We start from the raw sequence: 12456 nt of genomic DNA, 5'->3' as shown, positions 1-12456 counted from the left end.
CACTGCCTCAAAGGTAGCTGTCATTATCCAGCACACTGAGAGTGCTGGTAGTTCACTCCTGCCCAACAATGTGTTGACTGTGTTGCTACAACCATACAGGTTTTCCTGGGAAGTGTTTTCGACAAGAACTCCAAAAGCCAGAGGAACACCTTCTACAATAACTGTTTGATTCGTTGACTTTTATCAACTGGTGAAGTCAGTGTCAACCAGCCTGTCAGTGTCTGGGGTTTTGTCATAGAATCACTGTCTTTTGTCCAAAGGATACCATTACCTCTAGGAAACATCCATTTGTTTCCATTTCCACACTGTCAACAGGTCTCTGTGATATCAGTTGTTATATCATAGAGGTGTGTTTAACAACTACATAAAACAGTGTTGCCTGTTGCCTGACTTTCAGGATCATGTTTGTGGCAGGTCAACTAAGGTGGGATAACACCTTGGACATGTGATATACAATAATTTCTACAGTGAACTAGGGAGTGGTCAGTGGTCCATTGTTATCAGCCAGCTGGGAGATATGGATGTACATTTCACCAGTCAGGAAGACTCATGTCAGATTCATCGACACTCCAATTCCGAAGGGACTACAGACATGGACAACAGTCACAGAAAACTAACCCATAAGTTGTCCTCATCTACGCTGAGTGTGTCTGATGTCGTGGGCAATGTTACTGGTACGGTGGCTGATGTTGTAGGTGGTGCTGTTGGGGATGCAGTGGACAGTATATATATGGTATGTTGCACTTTGTTTAACAAAGGAGTTGTTTTCAGTGGTGATTGTATTGACAGGAGATGTTGGGGTTGCTATGGTAACTTTTCAATTTTTGACCCAAGGGTTAAACATCACTTAATGTATTTTTAACCTGTTGTGGTCTCCAGGAGAATCTCATTTGCATCATGTGATTGTACTGACAGTACGACTATAAAAGGCAATTTTGCTCTCTCTGTCTCACAGTCACTGAATACCCGTGAAGATTTCGGTTAGTATTGGTCTTCAGCAACCAATGCTTGTCACAAGAGGCGACAGTCAGGATCAGGTACATGTAATCATATCTCAGCTGCATAGATCAATGCTCATGCTGTTGATCACTGGATTGTCTGGTCCAGACTTGATTATTTACAGACCGCCATCATATATTCTCAATATTGCTAAAACAACAAGCAAATGTGCATTAACATTGTTGTTGAACCATATGTTGTCCTTTCCTCCCAGCCATTTGTGTAATGCAAAGTCTAATTGAAGCAAGTCTAGATTTCCTCAGTTAAGCTCCCATCACACCATCAAAATTCTGTGGTTCAGAGACAAAGCATCAGTCTATCTCTTTCTGTAATCCACATTGAAGGGAGATAACTCCTGAATATGTGGGACATATTTATTCAAGTTGATTTTATTCACCACAATGGGAGCTAACTCCAATACATCCTGAGAAAAGGCTTGAAATAAGTCAACTCGTAGTCTGCCTTCAAGGATGAGAGAGTTATACATTAAGAACTGTTGCTCTCACAGCATGACTGTAAAACTAAACAAACTCCAACTTTGAGAGCCTAAAGATATGGATCTGAAAGTTATGGTTTCTGAAAAATAAGTTTTTGTCGTTGATTAATACATATGAGACCTCAAATGTGAACATCAATATTATGCACAGTTTAATCCCTTGGAAACTTCAGGCTAACAAACAGGTGACAACAAACTTTTTTTCTTTTCTTTTTTTTCATGTTTTTATTCCCAGAATTATGTTTACAGACTTTACCTCAGTAGTACAGTACAGGCAGCTTCTTAGTATGCAAGTACAGTGTTTCTTTGATCTCATTGTCAAATAACATGCTGTTCACAAATATGTAAAAAACGTTAAAAAACTAAGCATGTAGGTGATAACAAACTTAGTCAAAAAGATGTGAATCTGAGATAAATAAAAAAGATTCAGTTCTGGTAAGCATAGTTTTATATACAGATATATATTTAATAATAAAAGCACTTTGGAATAATTGATTGATATTGTCAGAAAAGAATTACAGATGGAACAATTTGATCAGTAGCCTTTGAGGCATCACATATTCCTTCCTACAGCAAATGAATGAAAACAAAAGGCAAATATCTTAATTACAACCCTAAAAGCTCTAAGTATGACATCAGACAGTTACCTTGTTTGAGGAATATGTCAGTTGATATCTACACATAGGAACGGCATCCGATAATGTACAAGCCATATAGCTGGAATATTGACGAGAGCAGCGCTAAACAACAAACAAAAAACATAATCTAAAGCTGTACAAAGGAACTAGTTTCATGTCACATGTCTTTGTAATAATCTAATATTTAAAGGGCGGTGGGGTAGCCTAGTGGTTAAAGCATTGGCTCATCATGCCGGAAGACCCGGGTTTGATTCCCACATGGCTACAATGTGTAAAGCCCATTTCAGGTGTCCCCTGCCGTGATGTTGCTGGAATACTGCTAAAAGTGACGTAAAACCATACTCACTCACGCACTAATATCTTAAAATATCTGGGGTAGAATAGGTCTTCAGCAACCCATGCTTGCCACAAAAGGCGACTATGCTTGTCGTAAGAGGCGACTAACGGGATCGAGTGGTCAGGTTCACTGACTTGGTTGACACATGTCATCGGTTCCCAATTGTGTAGATCGATGCTCATGATGTTCATCACTGGATTGTCTGGTCCAGACTCGATTATTTACAGACCGCCGCCATACAGCTAATATAAAAAAAATATTAGGTCGGTAGGGAGGGATAAAAAAAGAAAAGAAAAAGATTGAGCATGGAGATGTTGTGTGCACACTTAAGTATATCCTATATGCCAGGTGTAGCATGCCAGCTGAGCAACCTGTGGCATCACTTCTCTCTGTTCCAGTCTGTTTCAGGGAATATTTGAAAGGTATGAGGCTTTTTTTATTTTTCATATTATTTTTTCACTTTCTTTGTTTTTTTATCAGGTCGGCGGCATATAATGGCAAAAAAGTGTGTCAAACAATTATTCATTTTTTTCCATTTTCCTCACATTTCGGGTCGGCTGGTCCGTAAACCATAATAAAAAAGGGCCCTATATGCTATGAGAACCCAATCAGATGTTTAGTGTGTGATACAGATAATATAGCATAGGTCAGACTTGGTCTCAGTAAACACTGGAGTCTATATTCATCTACCACCTGTCACATGAATATGTATACCACAAAATAACTATTACTTGACATGAATATGGTTGTGGTGCATAGAGAATTACTACGCATTTTCTAGCTGGAAGCGCCAGATTGTGGTGGGAAGGAAGTAGGACCCTCTCAAGTGTTAAAGGATGTGTCTGTGTATGGAACATCTGCTGTATCTGTGACGAACACAAGGAACTTGTCAGTCAACAACCAAGGTGTTTACAAGAGTACAGTTTGGATGCTTGAGCAACAGGAATAAGTCTTCAAGCTCCCTTTGTGTCACAAACCCATGAATATATGGAGCTAAGTTCTTGAGATCTGGCTGATTAAGACTTGGAATCTGGTCATGCTCACAAGGATATACCTGGAAAAGTCTTTGATACTGCTCACAGGGATATACAAGACAGGAATAAGACTTTGATATCACTCACAGGGATATACAAGACAGAATAAGACTTTGATACCGCTCACAGGGATATACAAGACAGGAATAAGACTTTGATATCACTCACAGGGATATACAAGACAGAATAAGACTTTGATACCGCTCACAGGGATATACAAGACAGGAATAAGACTTTGATATCACTCACAGGGATATACAAGACAGAATAAGACTTTGATACCGCTCACAGGGATATACAAGACAGGAATAAGACTTTGATATCACTCACAGGGATATACAAGACAGAATAAGACTTTGATACCGCTCACAGGGATATACAAGACAGAATAAGACTTTGATACCGCTCACAGGGATATACAAGACAGGAATAAGACTTTGATATCACTCACAGGGATATACAAGACAGAATAAGACTTTGATACCGCTCACAGGGATATACAAGACAGGAATAAGACTTTGATATCACTCACAGGGATATACAAGACAGAATAAGACTTTGATACCGCTCACAGGGATATACAAGACAGGAATAAGACTTTGATATCACTCACAGGGATATACAAGACAGAATAAGACTTTGATACCGCTCACAGGGATATACAAGACAGGAATAAGACTTTGATACTGCTCACAGGGATATACAAGACAGGAATAAGACTTTGATACCGCTCACAGGGATATACAAGCCAGGAATAAGACTTTGATACTGCTCACAGGGATATACAAGACAGGAATAAGACTTTGATACTGGTCTGTAACACTCAAGGATATACAGGGGTGAGACTTTGAATCTAGTCTGTCTCACATACACAAACATATACAAGAATAAGACTTGAATACGGATCTGTCCCACACAAGGATATACAGCAGCAAGGAGACCAGGAGATACAAACTGTTTTAACCTAACAGGATTATACAGAAATAAGACTTCTGGTCATACAAACAGGGACATTCCACAGTAAGACAGTCCAGGCCTGTGTGACTGTATAGCGTTCTGTACTCCCGGCCCCTACAGCACCTGTAGCACCTACACCTGTAGCACCAACACCTGTAGCATGCTGGACGTCAGTGACTACAGCAAGATGGAGGAGTTTGATGTGTTGTATACATCCTTCACATGTGAACCTCCGGGGATGAACCCACTGCTCCACAAATCTCGACCAAGAAAGGTAGGACAGGCATGCAATAATAGGCATGGAGGTCAAAGGGCCCTTGTCATAACGCTCATATGAAACAGAGGATAAGGGCATCCTTGGTTTCAAGGAGCAGCAAACTTCAAGATCCCTTCATGTTGCCCCTCTTTTGTGTTAATGTCATGGTGTTAAGGGTCAGCTCAGGACCCCTCCATGTCGCCCCTCGTTTGTGTTAATGTCATGGTGTTAAGGGTCAGCTCAGGACCCCTTCCTGTTGCCCCTCTTTTGTGTTAATGTCATGGTGTTCAGGGTCAGCTCAGGACCCCTCCATGTCGCCCCTCTTTTGTGTTAATGTCATGGTGTTAAGGGTCAGCTCAGGACCCCTTCCTGTTGCCCCTCTTTTGTGTTAATGTCATGGTGTTCAGGGTCAGCTCAGGACCCCTCCATGTCGCCCTCTTTGTGTAAATGTCATGGTGTTAAGGGTCAGCTCAGGACCCTCCATGTCACCCTCTTTGTGTAAATGTCATGGTGTTATGGGTCAGCAGGGAGCCCTCCATGTCACCCCTCGTTTGTGTTAATGTCATGGTGTTAAGGGTCAGCTCAGGACCCCTCCATGTCACCCCTCTTTTGTGTAAATGTCATGGTGTTAAGGGTCAGCGCAGGAGCCCTTCATGTCACCCCTCGTTTGTGTTAATGTCATGGTGTTAAGGGTCAGCTCAGGACCCCTCCATGTCACCCCTCTTTTGTGTAAATGTCATGGTGTTAAGGGTCAGCTCAGGACCCCTCCATGTCACCCCTCTTTTTTGTAAATGTCATGGTGTTAAGGGTCAGCTAGGGGCCCTCCATGTCGCCCCTCGTTTGTGTTAATGTCATGGTGTTAAGGGTGAGCTCAGGACCCCTCCATGTTGCCCCCTCGTTTGTGTTAATGTCATGGTATTAAGGGTGAGCTCAGGATTCTTCCCTGTCGCCCCCTCGTTTGTGTTAATGTCATGGTGTTAAGGGTCAGCTCAGTACCCCTCCATGTTGCCCCCTCTTTTGTGTTAATGTCATGGTGTTCAGGGTGAGCTCAGTACCCCTCCATGTCACCCCCTCTCTTGTGTTAATGTCATGGTGTTCTGGGTCATATTCACACATTCTCTTGATGTAACTTCTTTGAGAGGCATTTTAGAAGTTGTATAGATGAAGGAAAACCAAGTTCTATGGATAGTAAACTTCTTTATTGCAATGGGTGCAACATTTCGGTGTAGGTACTAACACTATCACTTGCTTGGTAGTACTTGCTTGTAGTACCTACACCGAAACGTGGCAATTTTACAATAAAGAAGTTGACTATCCATAGAACTTGGTTTTCCTTCTTTTGTGTAGTTTATCTGGTTAGAATGTAGAACCCAGGACGCCTGCCCATCCATCAGATGATGACAGGCAGGTAGAAGTTCTGCTTGGTCAAATTAAGCCTTTACCTTTGACCCAGTCAGCTTGACTGATCACCCTTGAATATGTTCAAGCCCTAATCTGTTGCTATGGCAGTGTGATGCTGGGCAGCTGACTCTGTCATCTGTGACCAGGTCAGTTCGTCTGGACCTACATTGATAGGGCAGATGACCTTGGACTAGGAGGCCGCTGAGTGGGTGTAAAGTAGCAGACAGTTTCAATGAAGGTTGGTAGTACTCCATCCAGACCATGACAAAACTGTCCCAAAACTCCTGAAAAAGTCTATATTACGCAAACTCTTGATTTCTTCCTTTTCTGGCTCACAAAGAACAGTTTCTGCAGATAATATTACCAGAGACTTTGTTACTTGTATATTGTCACGAAGGTTGTCAGTCATGTAGATATCACCTTGTCATTTTAAACATTTTAAACACAATGGATAAGGATTAGGCTCTAATTCATTGTGCATTCAATAATTCATCCTATGTATATTTCATCATAAAAGCCACTGTGTTAAGCATATATTTCCCTAATGGACAAATTAACAATGGGTTGCAAGGACAATTGTATTGCAAGCTGGGATGGGATGTGATTTTGAATCTAAATAAGGGGTCGTCTCACAGCTTTGATGTCACTTTAATTACTGACATTTAGGGTTTAGCAGGTTTGAAAGTTTTCTGACAAAGACAATATTTGCTTTTCAACTTGTAGTCCCAAGATTTAGGTCTTAAAAAAGAGCATTATAGGAATAGACTGAGTTGAATGACATGACAGTTACCTGTCAGTCAAACAGGTAAACTCTGAAGCACTGCTCTGTGCATAGGATACCCTGGTCGGAGTTGTAAGGTTATCTTCTTATTGTACTGAGCACTGTGTTCATACAGAAAAATTATTTTAGTGCTACCAGTTTCTGAAAAGAACCATTCATTCAAACCCCTCCCATTGGTATGAAATATGTACTTCTTAGGGTCCATCCATCGGTCTTTTTTAAAAGTTAATTGTCAAGCTGTATGTGTCTGGTATACCCCTGGTATTATTCACAAGGCTGGTCTAGCCTTGTGTTGGGAATTGGTTGAAATCTCACAATTGATGATTGCTTCATTACCAACGAACAATCTTGGAAAAAAATTGATTAGCGTCATTTTTCAGATTTTCCTACCTAGGTTGTTATTGCAGATACGTATAACATGATGCAACTTGCTACTTTAAAGTGCTGAGTAATATATCATGAACATAAACTTTCTGGAGTCTTGAAGAAATATTCAGTCATGACTTTTCAGTTAGCGAAGTGAGTTTTCTAAGAATTAAACAAGTTTTCAGGCCCTGACAACTTCGAAGATATGTTCCATCGTCAAGTGTTTTAAACACTAAAACAGCAGTTCCAAAATTGTTTGAGTTCAATTATGAGAAAATATGATTGATTGCTTGGTCGTTTGGTCACTTCGACCAATCTTCGATTATTTCAATTAATCGGAACACCACTAGTTGGAAGTAAGTGTCGGTGCCTCCAAGACTTTCTGTGAGTATGTCAACATTTTCAGGCATTGTCTCTACTTTCAAATTTTGTTCTACTTTCACCACTACTTGTTATACAGCAGTCATCTAGGTAATGTCTCATTCATGTTCTGTATTGTTGTAACAGGAGGTGAAATGTAATACTTGGATGTAATGTAAAACAATTTGTATGGCAATCTATGGAGATGAAACCAGCAGTGGGATATAACTCGTCTTTCAATAGTTCCCAGTGCAGATAGGTGCTATGAGGTCTTGTCTACTAGTAGTTCCAAGTGCAGATAGGTGCTACGAGGTCTTGTCTACTAGTTGTTCCCAGTGCAGATAGGTGCTACGATGCCTTGTCTACTAGTAGTTTCAAGAGCATATAGGTGCTACGATGCCTTGTCTACTAGTAGTTCCAAGTGCAGATAGGTGCTACGAGGTCTTGTCTACTAGTAGTTTCAAGTGCAGATAGGTGCTACGATGCCTTGTCTACTAGTAGTTCCAAGTGCAGATTAGTGCTACGAGGTCTTGTCTACTAGTAGTTCCAAGTGCAGATAGGTGCTACGAGGTCTTGGCTACAAGTAGTTCCGAGTGCAGATAGGTGCTACGATGTCTTGTCTACTAGTAGTTCCAAGTGCAGATAGGTGCTACGAGGTCTTGTCTACAATTAGTTCCAAGTGCAGATAGGTGCTACAATGCCTTGTCTACTAGTAGTTCCAAGTGCATATAGGTGCTACGAGTTCTTGTCTACTAGTAGTTCCAAGTGCAGATAGGTGCTACGAGGTCTTATCTACTAGTAGTTCCAAGTGCAGATAGGTGCTACGAGGTCTTGTCTACAATTAGTTCCAAGTGCAGATAGGTGCTACAATGCCTTGTCTACTAGTAGTTCCAAGTGCATATAGGTGCTACGAGTTCTTGTCTACTAGTAGTTCCAAGTGCAGATAGGTGCTACGAGGTCTTGTCTACTAGTAGTTCCCAGTGCAGATAGGTGCTACGAGGTCTTGTCTACTAGTAGTTCCAAGTGCAGATAGGTGCTACAATGCCTTGTTTACTAGTAGTTCCAAGTGCAGATAGGTGCTACGAGGTCTTGTCTACTAGTAGTTCCAAGTGCAGATAGGTGCTACGATGTCTTGTCTACTAGTAGTTCCCAGTGCAGATGGGTGCTACGAGGTCTTGTCTACTAGTAGTTCCAAGTGCAGATCGGTACTCACGATGCCTTGTCTACTAGTAGTTCCAAGTGCAGATAGGTGCTACGAGGTCTTGTCTACTAGTAGTTCCAAGTGCAGATAGGTGCTACAATGCCTTGTCTACTAGTAGTTCCAAGTGCAGATAGGTGCTACGAGGTCTTGTCTACTAGTAGTTCCAGGTGCAGATAGGTGCTACAAGGTCTTGTCTACTAGTAGTTCCAATTGCAGATAGGTGCTACGATGTCTTGTCTACTAGTAGTTCCAAGTGCAGATAGGTGCTACGAGGTCTTGTCTACTAGTAGTTCCAAGAACAGATAGGTGCTACGACGTCTTGTCTACTAGTAGTTCCAAGAACAGATAGGTGATACGACGTTTTGTCTACTAGTAGTTCCAAGAACAGATAGGTGATACGACGTCTTGTCTACTAGTAGTTCCGAGTGAGGAAAGGCGCTATGAAGCAGATTATCTTTTTTATTGCCAATTTTGTGTTATTTCGCCCTATTTTCAAAATTATGCTCTATTACTTTACTTTCATCAATATATGTGTACCCATGTTTCATGTACATGAATGCATAGCGAAAGTGATGGAGCAAAAACTTCATGCCGTGGAACTAGTAACATTACTCTTTTCAATGTGAAATTTCAGATGCTTTTGCTCCACTGATTACCTCAGGGCTTGAGTTACTGCTGGCATCTGATCTTTGCTCTTTATTGTATATACTGGATGAGAGTTGTGAGTCCTTATTAAGTCACAATAACACTCGTGACAGTTTTGTCCAGGCTCTTCCTCCTGATGAGGGGCGGTTGGGTAGCCTAGTGGTTAAAGTGTCCGCTCGTCACGCTGAAGACCCGGGTTTCCCACATGGGTACAATGTGTGAAGCCCATTTCTGGTGTCCCCGCCGTGATATTGTTGGAATATTGCTAAAAGCGGCGTAAAACCTGATGATACTCACTCATCCTCCGAGTGACCCCTCACTGAAGAGTTCCCTGGGTCAGTCATCCTCATGTGCTTGTAACTATCACTTAATCATTTCATTTTGATAATTGCTTGTCTGTTAAATGTTGATGACCGTTCATAAGATTAATGTACAAAGCATGAGACCCCCACCACAACTCCCACACTCATGCATGTCATGTACAAAATCAATGAACCCCGTGCTGACACCCACCCCCAGAACAAAACGGATGACCCCCCTTAAAATCGTCATCACCCCCTGGCCTTAATTTATGAACGATCCCTAAGTATATCTGTTTTTCTTTTCCTCTAATTGAAGACCATGATGAGAGTTTTATTTGGCTGATATGGCTATGTTGAGGTAATTCCATTGACCAGCTTCATGTATGTGTCTAGGAAATGTTCCAAGGGTTCCCCAGGTGTTATTGAACATATACTACCCATCAAAAGTTTAGACTCACTAGTGTAAATGTAGCCACTTACTTCAGTCAACTTTTCTAAAGTATATTTGCAAAATATTCCATACTGTTTAAAGATACTGTTTACACATGGACTGATGTATTGTAAAACAAATTCGTAACGTTGAAAAGATTATTGTCATGAGTTCCATAAATGTTGAAACTCAGTGAAAATTGAAGAATTCTTAACAAAACTTAACACCAGCTGTTCACATGCACCATATTTGCACATGCTTTCAGCAATTAGATGCATGATCCTCCTGCATTTCATCTGCATAAATTTGCAGTTGGTTCCCCCAAGTTAGTGAAGAAATTCATCTTCCATGTACCCACATATATATATATATACATAACATATAGTGAATACTTTAAGTGAGTCTAAACTTTTGATGGGTAGTATATTTCCTAATGAGGCACCGCAGACACTCAGTTTGAGCACTGAATTCACTACACTGATTACACTCTGTGAAAAGGCTAATCATACAAGGAAGAGTATTTGCTAATGAGTATTTCACTTACATACTAGCCTTCCAGTGATTAAGCTTTACAATGCAGTTTACATGTCAGTCATAGGTCAATATCACCTCGCCAGATACGTCATGCACTTTGTTGTACCTATTTTGGGCCCCGGACTGTGAAACTATTGCCCTGATTGAGCGTTGTTATCGTGACCAGGAGATAAGTTGTGTTCTCACCACCAGCAGTGTGTGATATAAGCTCGTATTTGACAAGATGGTGTTACGAGATGTGGTGTCTGCAGGGATTCATGTTGTCTCAGTAGGTTTGTCAAACATTGTTCTGTATTTACTCCCACGTGGAGATCCCGGCTAGAACTGCTAGGGATTGGTATAAGAGGCCACTAACTATATTTACTCCCACGTGGAGATCCGGGCTAGAACTGCCAGGGGTTGGTATAAGAGTCCACTAACACGATCAGGTGGACTGGATCACTGACTAGGTTGATGCATGTCATTGTAGCCAAATTTCTGTATTGATGCTCATGATGTCAATCACTGGATTGTCTTGTCTAGACTCGTCAGCGATTAAGGATCAGTTAAAAAATATAAATCATGTCCATTGCTGTCTAAAACCGATGATGCCACTTATTGGAATCTTACTGTTTATTAGCGATACAGGTGACATCTTCAGTTTAGTCTCAATGTGGGAAAAGCACACCAATCTATTGAAAAATGGTCTGTTTTCACGGAACTTAAATATAGTACCAACGGTATGAATGCATCATGTCAAAGTGCCTGACCATTACATCAGGCAGCACTGATGTAATCCTGGTCTTCCCTTCGAGTTTTGCCATTAATGAAATTGTTTTGTTTCAGATGCTGGCGCCAAGCTACAAGACAAAAACAGATGATTTTCGCAAAACATTCAAGGATATTCCTCATGAAGAACGCCTCATTGTCGGTAGGTTGTGTTTTGTGTTTTAGTCGGGTAGGTTGCTATTGTGTCCAGTTGTTAGAGACCGCCTCTGTGGTGTAGTGGTTAGAGCGTCCGCCCAGAGACCGGAAGGTCGCGGGTTCGATCCCCCACCGCGTCATACCAAAACACGTTAAAATATGGTACTTGTTGGTCCCTGCCTGGCGCTCGGCATTAATGGGTACAACAAGAACTGGTTGGCTCGGAGTCAGTATAATGTGTCTGAGTGGGGTATTCATGCTTCACTGCGGCATGGTATCTCAGTGAGCTAGCACTATAAAACCAGCTGAAGTCTGGGCTAGTACAAGCAGCCTCACATACACATACACACGCATGCACGTCGTCATATGAGCGAAATATTCTCAAGCACAACGTTAAACCCAATTTCACCTCACCTCACCTCCAGTTGTTAGAGCATCGGCCTGGATTCCCTTAGTGAGTGGTTCTGTTCCCTACCCACATCTGGGTCTGGAAGATAGGGCATCTGTCCAGAGAATGGAAAGTTGGTGGTTTGTTCATACAGAAGATATCAAAAGATTGGACTTGTGAAGGTCAGGGTTAGAATGAATCTTCAGTAACCCATGCTTGTCGTAAGAGGAGACTAACGGGATTGGGTGGTCAGGCTCGCTGGCTTGGTTGACATATGTCATCGGTTCCAAATTACGCATATCGATGCTCATGCTGTTGATCACTGGATTGTCTGGTCCAGACCTGATTATTTACAGACTGCCGCCATAAAGCTGGAATATTGCTGAGTGCGGTGTTAAACTAAACACTCTCACTCACTCACTCACTCA

The 12456-nt window shown here is 41.6% G+C and overlaps 1 protein-coding gene across 5 annotated transcripts in view; it reads left to right on the top strand.

Annotated features, from left to right (window-relative positions):
* LOC124290909 (protein Aster-B-like) overlaps positions 1-12456 on the top strand; it is an 83398-nt gene that overhangs the window by 53982 nt on the left and 16960 nt on the right. For 3 of the 5 annotated variants that reach the window (XM_046727750.1, XM_046727749.1, XM_046727751.1), the window contains one exon: positions 11563-11647. In XM_046727750.1, coding sequence (XP_046583706.1) covers positions 11563-11647 — 85 coding nt within the window. Of the gene's footprint in view, positions 1-37; positions 734-3882; positions 4736-11562; positions 11648-12456 lie in introns of those variants that run through there. The other 2 variants (XM_046727752.1, XM_046727753.1) reach the window with 2 other exon arrangements.

Source organism: Haliotis rubra, unplaced genomic scaffold, assembly GCF_003918875.1.
Source record: "Haliotis rubra isolate DU_JTF1 unplaced genomic scaffold, ASM391887v1 Scf478, whole genome shotgun sequence".
In the NCBI taxonomy this organism is placed as follows: domain Eukaryota; kingdom Metazoa; phylum Mollusca; class Gastropoda; order Lepetellida; family Haliotidae; genus Haliotis; species Haliotis rubra.
Note: the sequence above shows the minus strand (reverse complement) of the source record. Positions and strands in the feature narration are given on the sequence as shown.